This window comes from Tachyglossus aculeatus, chromosome 22, assembly GCF_015852505.1.
Source record: "Tachyglossus aculeatus isolate mTacAcu1 chromosome 22, mTacAcu1.pri, whole genome shotgun sequence".
Lineage (NCBI taxonomy): Eukaryota > Metazoa > Chordata > Mammalia > Monotremata > Tachyglossidae > Tachyglossus > Tachyglossus aculeatus.
The window spans coordinates 18,920,549-18,933,012 of record NC_052087.1 but is presented as its reverse complement, the minus strand read 5'-3'; the positions used below and the strand labels follow the sequence as shown (position 1 = coordinate 18,933,012).

General features: G+C 40.6%; 1 protein-coding gene across 2 annotated transcripts in view; it reads left to right on the top strand.

Moving 5' to 3' along the window:
- Positions 1-12,464, top strand: part of SHANK2 (SH3 and multiple ankyrin repeat domains 2) — a 734,882-nt gene that overhangs the window by 305,838 nt on the left and 416,580 nt on the right. For both annotated transcript variants that reach the window (XM_038764461.1, XM_038764460.1), the window contains one exon: positions 6,747-7,056. In XM_038764461.1, coding sequence (XP_038620389.1) covers positions 6,747-7,056 — 310 coding nt within the window. The remainder of the gene's footprint in view (positions 1-6,746; positions 7,057-12,464) is intronic.

Here is a 12,464-nt window from a genome sequence, read left to right as displayed (position 1 = left end):
CATATATAGAAAAAAATATGGAATGCTTCACGAATTTGCACAAAGTGCTTAACAAGTACTATTTTAAAAAATGGCATCTGCTTATTTTAATTGTTTGCCCCCGAATTGCCGCTATTGGCAAGTGCTTGTTCTAATTTTCAGGTACCCATAGAAATTCTACAAAAATAAGCCTTTAATAAGTGATTTTTTTTTAATTAGCTGATAATAATTCAAGGCGATGACTGAAATGCCTCCTAATTATTTTCTTATTCCATGGGTACAGAGAAACATACTCCTTCAGAATAATGATTTTAATGGAAGAAATAAGTGTTGCTTGTGTCTGTTACCTTTCAGAATGGAATATGGGTCATGCTAAGAAATTATGCTAATGGTAGTTTTGCCTCAAACTTTAAAGTAAGTGTGCTCTGGTGTTTTCCTCTCATTGACTTTTTCTTTCAGCATTATCACTGGCAAGTGAACAACACCAAAAATATTCTTCTTTTAAACTAAAAAAAGACCAGAACACTTATGGTTAGCTACTAAAGTTAAACTGAAGTGCGCTTCTGCTCACGCTCCATTTCAGATGTTTCCTCCACTAATTGAAGCTCGCTGGATGTGGTAACAAAATAGTAGCACGGAATTAATTCCCGTCGCATCCCCAGATATTAATGTTTGATCCATTTTAACCTGCGGTTTTTCTCCTCTCCATTTTTTGTTTGCTTGTTCATCAGTGTGATGACTACAAAAGCACAGAGTAACGTCGAAAAGGCTGGTGGTGTTCACATGACTAATACTGTGAAAGATAGCAAGATTTTGAACAGCTCCAGTCTACGCACAGTTGGTTCCCAGCTGACAGACAGAATGTGGGGTGGGCTTCGTCACCAGAACGCTGGGTATGGCATGCCCAGCTATGCTTATGATTCCACAGTGCCCAGAAACCTGCTGCCTGTTTCCTGGTGCAGGCAGCTAAAACACATAGAAACTGGGTAGCTCCTTTTTTATTCTTCCAAGAGAAAAAAATTATATAATGAGAGGATTGCTGCTAAAATAGAAGGAAAAATGAAGTCTTTGTTAAATGCCTTAACAAAGAAGGAAGGTAAGACAAATGCGTAGGGAACCTGAATTTTTGTAATGGGCAGTTTTTATTGACATTTCTTAGGATCTTCTTAGCCCACTGGGCATATTTTCAAATCCAATCGATGTTTCATGTGCTATAAGTTTGGTTTCTGTAATTAGTTAACTAAGAAAAATATCGGTTGCTCTGTGTGAATGAAAAAGGTTTGTTTTAGTTCTCTGTAAGCGTTCTGTTTCATTAGATAAATTTAGAATATTGATTTTAAATGCTCTTTAATGAGGATGTGCATACCTATCTATCTGTATAGATGCCTGTGTGTCTGATTAGAATCTGAATTCAGAAAAAGAGGGAAGTCGAGCTATAGCATTTCAATTGACTTGGAACGTGGATAATCACTGCTAAAGAAAACAGAAAGCATTGTGAACTGAATGGGATTGTTGTGAGCTTTACAAATCACTTCTAATATTCCTTTCTAACAGCTATGCACTGCAGTTTATATATAGATGAGAGAGAGAAAATGTAACTGAGTCTGAAGTCCATATGCTTTGAATCATACCTTTATGTCATTTTCATTTTGAAACAATGCAAATAATGTCTGAAAGACAAACCTAATAAAAAACACTTATAGTTTGTAGTTTGCTGGAAACAGGTGGTAAATGGTTCATTTTTAGGGAAGTAATTATTTCTAACCCTCTATGCACATATTAAAATAATTCTATACACATTTAGATCCTTTATCCAATTCCCTTTTTTCTTGTAAAAGGTAATGTATCCCTTAATTGTTCCAGTAAGGACTGTTTTTTCAGTGATTAGTCTTAAAAAAATGAATTCTATTTGTGAAATGCTCTCAGGTCTGAAATCATTTCAGAATAAACATTAAAGACATTGTATCTAAAAGAAATAGAAAAAAAGCTAATTTCATATGAAACTTGGCATCTGGACAAGGTGTTTTTCATTAAAGTGTTCACCAGAATTCCACATGTGTGTCTCCATTTTCAATATGAGTCTATTTAACTATGCCCTTGCCATTACATCACTGTTCTTTTGAGCTCTCCACGGCAGTGGCAGTGATGGGAATTATTTTTCCTGGCCCTTTCACTTCCCTCACCTCAAACCCAATAAGCCATCTAGTAACTTCACGTATTGCCAGCATGCTAAATACAATTTTGATTTTATATTCTGAGTAGAACACATGAAAAATCGGGTTTGAGATTAGAAAATTCTAAGATTGGTTGTGTAACTCTTGTAGGTAACACTTCAATTTGTGTTGAATTTAGGAAATTATTTTTCATTCACTAAAGGAATCTCTAAAATATACCAATTTTTATTAAAGGTAATGATCTTAAGTGCAATTATATATGTTTAAACTGTCCTCTAGAATGTAAGCTCTTTGTGTGCAGGGAACGTGACTATCAACTCTCTTATATTGTACTCTCATTCATTCATTCAGTCGTATTTATTGAGTACTTACTGTGTTCAGAGCACTGTACTTAGCTCTCACAAGCACTTAGTATAGTTCTCTGCACACAGTAAGCACACAGTAAGTATGATTGACTGATCATAAACATATACTTTTAATAATAATAATAATTGTGGTATTTGTTAAGTGCTTACTGTGTGCTAAGCACTGTACTAAGCACTGGAGTGGGTACAAGAAAATCAGGTTGGACACAGTCCTCATCCTGCATGGGGCTCACAGTCTAAATCCCTGTTTTACAGATGAGGTAACTGAGGCACAGAGAAGTAAACTGATTTGCCAAAATGCTATAGTAGTCTGTAGTATTATAATGTAATGAAATATATGTTTTCCCTCTTTCCAGAGTTCCCTTGAAATCTAGTTTACATTTTCTTCAGTACAGCTTATATTGTCCATAGCCTTGGTCCTAATATCTTTTGAGAGAATAATCATACTCTCTGGAAACTGAAGGTGTGTCACAATTCATTTCTTTCTGAAAATTTCACAGGAGATTTTGGATTTAGCATAGTAATAAAGCCTCTCAGCGTTAAGTTATGAACACCAAATGATAATTTTATAAAATTGTACTTTTCACTCTCTGGAGAAATAGAAATGTTTTTCCCCCCTCAAAACAGAGGAGGTACCCATTAAATTAACTTCAGGCAAAATAGTGATTTCCTAAAAAAGTGATTTGATTAGAATCCTCTTTTTCGTATTGCTCCATTTCAGATTTTCAGAAACAGCTTTATGATACTGACTTAATTACTTCCCAGTGGCAAAGAATTCAGTTCATACAGATTGTCCTAATGCATCCCATCCTCTTAGCTCCTGCTAAAAATTCTCCTTTTTGACCTACATTATTTTGTAAACCTAGGTTGACATGTCCTTACTGTTGAAACTTGGTAGTTCTCACTTTCCTAACTGAAGTCCAAGTTACATTTTCATGAGGGAAAGGTTTTATTAATTAGAAAGTATGTAAACTTCCTCCCATGTTGTGTCATTTTGTAAAACTTTCAAGCTCCATTTTATTTACAAATCAGTTATGAGCAAAATTCTTTGGAAAGATGTGCAACCTAGGCACATTAGCCCTGAGTTTCAAATTTGTCCTGCATGTTTTGCTATATAGTTTTGGGATGCTGTTGCCTCTAATTAAAAGTTGATATAGGTCATACAATTGTCTACATTTTGGGATAATCCACTATTAAACCTCTTTCAAGTTGGGAAAATAGGTCAGATTCCTTTACAGTCTGGAGGCTATAGGAAATTGAGACATGTTGAACAAGGATTTTTCCTCCCCCAGCAATAGGCCATGGAAAGACAGCATGGCCTATTGGAAAGAACACTGGAGTTGGAGGTCCTGCGATTCTAATCCCAGTTTTGCTACTTGCCTCCTATGAGAACTTGGACAAGTCACCTAATTTATCAGTGCCTCAGTAATCTCACCTATAAAATAGGGATTAAATACTTGTTTTCTCTCCTACTTAGACTGTGAGCCCCATAAGGGGCAAGAATTGTGTGATCTTGTGTGATTATCTTGTACCTATTCCAGTACTCAATACAATGCTTTGCACAGAATGAGCACTTAATAAATATTCTATTAACACGTAATAATAATGATAATAATTGTGGTATTTGTTAAGCACTTCCTATGTGCCAGGCACTGCACTAAGTGCTGGAGTAGCTGCAGCTCACATTCATAATCGCCATTTTAAAGATGAGGTAACTGAGGCCCAGAGAAGTGAGGTGACTTGCCCTAGGTCACACAGCAGACATGTGGTGGAGGCAGGATTAGAACCCAGGTCCTTGTGACTCCCAGGCCAATGCTCAAAATTTAGCATCAGTACATTAACAAATGGAAGTTCACTGACTCTTTGAAATGGTCGCATGCTGTCTGATTTTACTTTGGTTCATCTTTTAAAGCAATGTAGACCTCTCGGTAGAAAAGACTGATTTGTTGTACTTAGAGAAAACTTTTTTGATAGTCATTTCAGACATTTATGGGTGCTGTTTCTAAAAAATGAAAAGCTCTCCTGTACAGCTCTGGAAGATGCAGTTACTTTCTTCTCTGTTTCTCCCTTTTTAAATGACAACAATTACCTCAGAACAAAAGCTAGAGGAATGCACAGCTATTATCCTGCGTATTTTAAACTAAATCAGGTAAATACGACACGAGGCAGAAAAACCCACTGAGAAGCTTTGCACAGGTCTCCCTAGAGAGAGACAGTTCTTTTCTACATTCATTTTGATTTGTTTCTTCCTTCCCAGTCTACTCCTCTGTACCATGTTTCCCTTAAGACCTGCCTTCAGTTGTAGGAAATGGTGCTCTATCCACCCCCAGTTCAGGAACATTAGTCATAAACCAGCTACTTCCTATGTGGGGCTGTCAATCATCAAATAGGGTAATACTCTGCTAAAGAGTAGATTGTTTCATATGTGTGCATGTGCTTCTTTATTATGGGCCACAGGGCTCTGCAGCTTATTCTGTGTTGGTCACTGCCTTCCTTTTTTTCCATCTCTATGCATTCAGTCTTTCCCCATGTGCCTGTCCCCAACCACTCAGGTCCATTTATAGTGAACCTTCTGAAGGCCATAGATGGTGTTTTATTTCTCATTGTTGTGTTTCTCCCAGTCCTTAGAATACTGTTTTTGCACCCAGTGGGTGCTAAATAAATCCCATTGAATCAGAGCCAGTTGTGGAGTTTGAGATTGCCACAAGAAAATAAAAGTGTACAAATATGTTATCCCTCCTGCTTAGACTGTGAGCCCCGAGGGAGGCAGGAACCGTACCTTACCTGATTATCTTGCATCTACCATAGCGCTTAGTACAGTGATTGGTGCAGACTAAGCACTTAAAAATTGCCCTAAAAATGAGAAAACAAAAATAAAGCCTTCAGTCAGAAGTATTTGTAGAGAGCACACTGTGCAAAGCATTAGAAAAGTATACAATACAATGGTCCCTAGCCCTCAAGCTTCTTGTGAGCAGGGAATGTGTCTGCCATTTGTGTTGTATTGTACTTATCTAAATGCTTAGTACATTGCTCTGCATACAGTAGGTGCTCCATTCATTCATTCAATTGTATTTATCGAGCACTTACTGTGTGCAGTGCACTGTACTAAGCACTTGGGAAGTACAGTACAGCAATAAAGAGAGATAATTCCTGTCCACAGTGGGCTCACAGTCGAGGTGGGGAGGAGACTGACATCAATAGAAGTAAACAGGCATCAATATAAATAAATAAAATTATAGATAAGTACATATATACATAAGTGCTGTGGATGGGGATAGAGGGAAAAGCAAAGGGAGCAAGTCGTGATGATGTGGATGGGAGTGGGAGCTGAGGAAAAGGGGGGCTTAGTCTGGGAAGGCCTCTTGGAGGAGGTGCACCTTCAGTAGGGCTTTGAAGGGGGAAGAGTGATTGGTGGATTTGAGGAGGGAAGGCGTTCCAGGCCAGAGGTAAGATGTGGCCCAGGAATCGGCAGTGAAACAGGTGAGATCAAGGCACAGTGAGAAGTTTAGCACCAGAGGAATGGAATGTGCGGCCTGGGATGTAGAAGGAGAGAAGGGAGGTGAGGTAAGAAGGGGCAAGTTTATGGAGAGCTTTGAAGCCAATAATGAGTTTTTGTTTGATACAGAAGTGGATAGGCAACCACTGGAGATTTTTGAAGAGGGGAATGACATGCTCTAAACACTTCTGTAGAAAGATAATCCAGGCAGCGGACTGAAGTCTGGACTGAATCTGGGAGAGGCAGGAAGTTGGGTGGTTATTGGCTCAATAAGTATCATTGATTAATTGATTGACTCACAGCCTTAAAGTGGTATTGAGCCCTGGTAAATCAGTCAATCAATAGCACTTATTGTGCACCTGCTTTGCACCTATTTTTTATTAAGGGCTCAGGAGAATACAACAGAAAAAAATGACATGATCCCTGCCCTCAAGGAGTTTACTGGAACTCTGCCATGATAACTTGTGTGGACAAACTGTTCACGTTGCGCCTCACTCTTTTGTAAGGACGAGGAAAAGATATATGGCATGGAATATGCTCATGGAGCAACAGGTGTGACCCACTGCAGAATCAATCAACCAATGATAGGAATTGAATGCTTACTGTGTACAGAGCACTATATTAAACACTTGCAAGAGTACATTCCAATAAACTTGGTAGACATGTTCCTAACCCACAAGGAGCTTACAGTTAAGAGAGCATATGGGTTTACCAAAGTTTTTTCTTTCACAGTGCCATTTCGAGAGGCTCCGACCTATTCCAACCGAAGGCGGAGGCCTCAGAGCACCCTGGCGGCTCCCCGGATTCTGCTTCGCTCTAACAGTGACAACAACCTCAACATCAACAACGTCCCTGAGTGGTCGGCCTGCTCCTCCGCCGCTTCACACCGCAGCCTCTCGCCTCAGCTACTACAACAGATGCAGAATAATCCTAATGGCACAGTGAAAACCATCGGGAGCTACACCCCAGGACCTCGGAGTCGGTCACCATCCCTGAACAGGCTTGGAGAAGATGCCAAGAGGCAGCAGCATAGGCACATCAGGTGATTATTAATGTCTCTTTTTATGCCTGGCACTGGGGTAGGTAAAAAAAATAATCAGATTCATACACTGTGTCTACCTACTTAGGACTCATTTTAAGAGGTAGAGAGATCAGGTGTCTTGTTCCTATTTTACAGTTAGGGTGGCTGAGACACAGATGGTTAGGTGACTTTGCTAGTTCAGTCAGAAGGCCAGTGGCAGAGGTTGGATTGGAACCCAGGTCTTCTGATTTCCATGCTTTTGCCCTAAGCCATGGTACCTCCAGGAGATCAAGCTTAGTTCTGGGGTGATGCCATATGGGTAGGAATGCTAAGTCTTTATTGTACTTCAGGAAGAATTGAATCAATTAATCAGTCATATTTATTGAGTGCTCATTGTGTGCAGAGCGCTGTACTAAGTGCTTGGGAGAATACCACATAACAGACATGTTCCCTGCCCATAGTGAGCTTACAGTCCAAAGACGATGTTATGCAGAGTGATGAAAGGATTTAATGTTACCAAATAGATTTATAAGAGTTGAACACTGGACCAGTTTGGTAAATGTAATGTAATCTCCATCTGAAAGTTATTGACTTTATTCTGCTTTCCTTCCCCAATGAACACTATTCTTTCAGTCATGGGGAGTAGTGGGAGAAAGTAGATTCATGGATAATCAATCAATCAGTGGGATTTATTGAGTGCCTACTGTGTGCCAAGCACCATACTAAGCACTTGTCAGAGTACAGTGCAGCAGAGTTGGTAGAGACGTTCCCTAAGCCTAGAGAGGAATGATCTCAGCATCCCCGGGAGTGGAAGAGGAGGGTGTTGAGGGGAGAGGGAGGATAGCTCTATGTGGGGGGAATCTGTTTGTGTATAGCTTAGGCTGGGCTGTCTTGAAAAGAGGCATGACTAGTGCCATGAGAGAGGAAATGGTGCCCAGAGCAACAATCATAATTCTGCTCTTTGCCTAGTGACCAATGTTACTCGCCAAGCAGAAATTTGAGGCCTCTGCCAGCAGTTCTGTTGGCTAGTGGGGAGCTAAGCCTCCTGCATCTTCAACCAGGCAGAGGGCATCTCTTCTACTTTGGAAAAGCCCATTTTCCATCGTCCTTTCCATCTTTAGGAATCTGTACATGAATGATGAAAATTGGCAGAGGAGGCAGGTGAGTGAATTACAAGTGGGGAGAGCCAGAATCCTCAGCCACTGCAGGAATAGAGGAGACCTGTTTGTCTATTGGACTCACCTCTGCCTGGATCTCCATGAAAGATGGAAAAGCAGAGTGGTCTGTGCTGGACCCTCCCCCTAGGGCAGTTCACACCATATCCCCAGCCATGGGCAACCCACTGGGATGCAGGCAAAGGGAAAGGACCATTGTGAAAAATCCACGGTAACCCTTTGGCCTGGGTCTTCGACTGCTTCCTTTTTGTCTCTTGCAGAATTTTATCTGAGTCTTTGCCAGGTTCTGGACACATTTTTTTTTTAGTAGCTTATTAGGATTTTACTTAAGGGAGAAGGTTTCCCTCCTTTGAAATTGCAGTCATCATTCTGACTAATCATATAAAGTGAAACTTAGTGACTGGGGAATCCTTCAATTTAGCTCTGCATAGTTCATAGCACCAAGGGAATTCTCATATCGGGTTACTTAGAATAAAAATCTTGCCCATTAATGAGAGTTTGTCCCAATTCCTGGGTAGTTTTAGGCTGAATCCTGATGCAAAATCTCATTCAGTGTAGACATCAGTCCTGAATGTAGAGTCGTGGAAGCAGGATTAAATGATCGTAGGGAATCTTCTGTTTCCAGGTTAATCCCCATATTATGGTTCACTCCTGTCCCATTTAAATGGGAACTGGTGATCAGTGATCTCAGATCTCTACCTGGAGACCCCAGAATTGTGCTTTGTAAAGGAGCCTCCCTTCCTGCTGTTTGCATGTTCTTTGGCTGGCCAAGGTAGTTGAACTGGTCTTTTAGCTACCTGGCTCCAAGGAACAGCTGAGAACCATGGATGCAAATCCAGGTGCAGGAAAAGCCCCATGCAGCAATGCACAAGGCCAGGGACTCACCCTGGAAGTTACTGATGGAATACACTCAATATCCTTGTCCTGGCTGTGCCTCTCAACAGACAGCCCCTCATCCACCACCTCTTCTCTTTCCTTCTCTCTCTCTCTTTCAAATGTTACTTGTTAAGCACTTACTATGTGCCAGACACTGTACTAAGAGTTGGGTTAGATACAAGATAATCAGGTTGGCTCGCAGTCTTAATCTCCATTTTACAGATGAGGTAACTGAGGTTCAGAGAAATTAGGTGACTTGACCAAGGTCACTCATTAGACAAATAGCAGAGCTGATTGTAGAAGCCAGGTCCTCTGACTCAGTTCCATGCTCTTTCCTCCAGTCTTTTCCCTCTCTTTAACCTTTTAAATCCTAAAGGCCACATTTTTATGGCTATTCTACAGTTCAGTCTTTTCATCTGGGGAAGATTATAGCACGATACCATTTTAAAATTGAGAGTCCACTTCGTTTTCCTCAGTGCTGTGATTAGCCTTAAGTGCCCTTTCCTTGAAGCTGAAATTTGGGGCATCCAAATGGGAGAAATATGTTCTCTGTGTTTAAAATAGATTAGGTAAATAATATGAATGCCACTAGACTGTAAGATTTTTTAGTGTGTGGTTCATGTCTCCCATGTATTGTAGTCTCCCAAGCGCTTAGTAAGTATTCAAGAAATGCTAGTGATTGGTTGATTGAGTACATGGTAAAACACTTCTAAGTATCTTCTAATAGGAAGAGAAACTAAAATTAAACAAGTGTGAACCAATGAACTTAGAAACCAGGCATCTACATGGTAAAATTCTTACCTGGAGAATGGGATAATAAATCCCTTCAGTATGAAAGTAGAATAAATTGAAGCTGATACAAAATGTTTATTTTCATTCACTTTTTCGGGCTTCTCATTTTTTCAGCCATCAATCTATTACTGTTCTGTCTACTGCGCCTATAGGAGGTAATATTCATTGGTTCACTGCATGAAAATGAACTGTAGCCAGCTCCCAACCAAAGCCCCCACTACTGCCTTGCCTCAAAATGCTGGAGTCATATTGGTATCAACCATTTTATTTTTTCTCTTGGTATTTGTTTAAGCACTTACTGTGTGTCAAGCACTGTTCTAAGCCCTGAAGTAGATAAAAGGTAATCTGATTGGTCACTGTCCCTGTCCTTCATAGGGCTCACAGTATTAATCCCTTAGTACAGTGCTCTGCACACAATAAGCGCTCAATAAATACGATTGAATGAATCCCCATTTTACATATGAGGTAACTGAGGCACAGAGAAGTTAAGTGACTTGCCCGAGGTCATACAGCAGGCAAGTGGCAGAGCCAAGATTAGAATCCAGGTTCCCTGGTTCCCAGGCCTGAGCTCTTTCTACTAGGCAAGACTATCACCTTTACCCTTAATCTGCCTTTTAATGATACTTTTGACGGAGCAGTTGATAGGAAGTTACGCTCTGCACACATTGATTGATTGATTAATTGGGGAAGAAGAAGGCATTTGACAGAGATTCCATCTTCACGAAGGGGATTGGGTATTTAATATTCAGCCTGCTGGGAGCTGCAAAGAGAGGGTTCTGTAGAGTATGGTTGCAAGCAGATATTTTGGCTCCCGGAGCTTTGGTCCTCCAGTCTCTGGAGCCCTGAATGGAGGAAGCTTTAAATGCAACCCCTTCTTGCCCTTTCTTTTGTTCCATCCCTGAAGATTAAAACAGTGGAAGGCATCATGGGCAACTCTGCCTAATATTCCCATTTCCAAATAATACTAATAATAATTGCGGTGTTCACAAAGCATTTACTATGTTCCAACTGCTCTAATAAGTGTTGGGGTAGAAACACTCTAAGCAGATCAGACAGACTCCATGTCTCACATGGGGCTCACAATCTAAATAGGGGCGGGAGAACAGGTGTCTTATTCCCATTCTTTGCCGGTGATGAAATTGAGATGATGGAACCTTAGATGGCTTGCCCTAGGTCCCATAGTGGTGGAACTGGGATTAGAATTTAAGTCTTTTGCCTCTGAAGCCAATGCTCTTTCCTCTAGGTCACTTTGCAGTTGGACATAAAAGAGCAGGTTTTGGTATTTCAAGCAATTTTACTATATTAATCAGCTCCTTCGGAGCAGAAAAGAGAGAACCATGCTTTAAAGAGGTTGCAGGGTCCTGCACATATGGCTTCATTCATTTAATTTAATGGTATCTTGTGAGTACTTAATGTGTGCAAAGCACTGTACTAAGCCCTGGGGAAGAATACAATAAAGGATAAGCAAAACTTTGTTCCTGGACCTCTGGGATCTCACAATCTGAAAGGGGGTTGGTAACGAGCACACAAGAAAGGGTTTAATATATATAAGACAAGGGACAGAAGAATGAAATAAGCATCCATACATTGCAGCTGAAAGAAGTTGTTTGCAGAATTCTTACCACCCAGGTTACCCAGAGTTCTAAAGTCACACCCAAAGCCTTCTCAGCAGTCTAGGTTTTGAGTGCTTAGTACAGTGCTTTGAACACAGTAAGTGCTCAATAAGTACGATTGAATGGATGCCTGGAATGCCCTCCCTCTGCCCATCCGCCAAGCTAGCTCTCTTCCTCCCTTCAAGGCCCTGCTGAGAGCTCACCTCCTCCAGGAGGCCTTCCCAGACTGAGCCCCTTCTTTCCTCTCCCCCTCATCCCCCTCTCCATCCCCCCGTCTTACCTCCTTCCCTTCCCCACAGCACCTGTATATATGTATATATGGTTGTACATATTTATTACTCTATTTATTTATTTATTTATTTATTTATTTTACTTGTACATTTCTATCCTACTTATTTTATTTTGTTGGTATGTTTGGTTCTGTTCTCTGTCTCCCCCTTTTAGACTGTGAGCCCACTGTTGGGTAGGGACTGTCTCTATGTGATGCCAATTTGTACTTCCCAAGCGCTTAGTACAGTGCTCTGCACATAGTAAGCGCTCAATAAATACGATTGATTGATTGATTGCAGGCATTCTGCTGCTGCTCCTTCACTCCTTCCCTGCCTGTTCCACTGGGCAGGTCAGAAACGATGGCATAATCACAAACTGGCAAAGTTTGTCAGTGATCTTTCTTGGTGTCCTCTTGGGATGAGAGTCCAAGGAGAGGAGCTGCCACTGCTAATTTGATCCTTACTGATGAGAGTATGTATTAAGCATCTAGTGTGTAAAAACAAACAAACACTGTATTAGGGACCGAGAAGAAAATGCACAAATGAAAATTAGACCCAGTAACTAGACTCCAAAGGCATCACAAGCTAAGTATCTAAGAATACTGGGAAGAGGGGAAGGGGAGAAAAGTCAGCTTGCAACAGATTAATCAAAGATGAAATAATAAAATATAAAACTAATATAAAAGAAAGACAAATACCATATA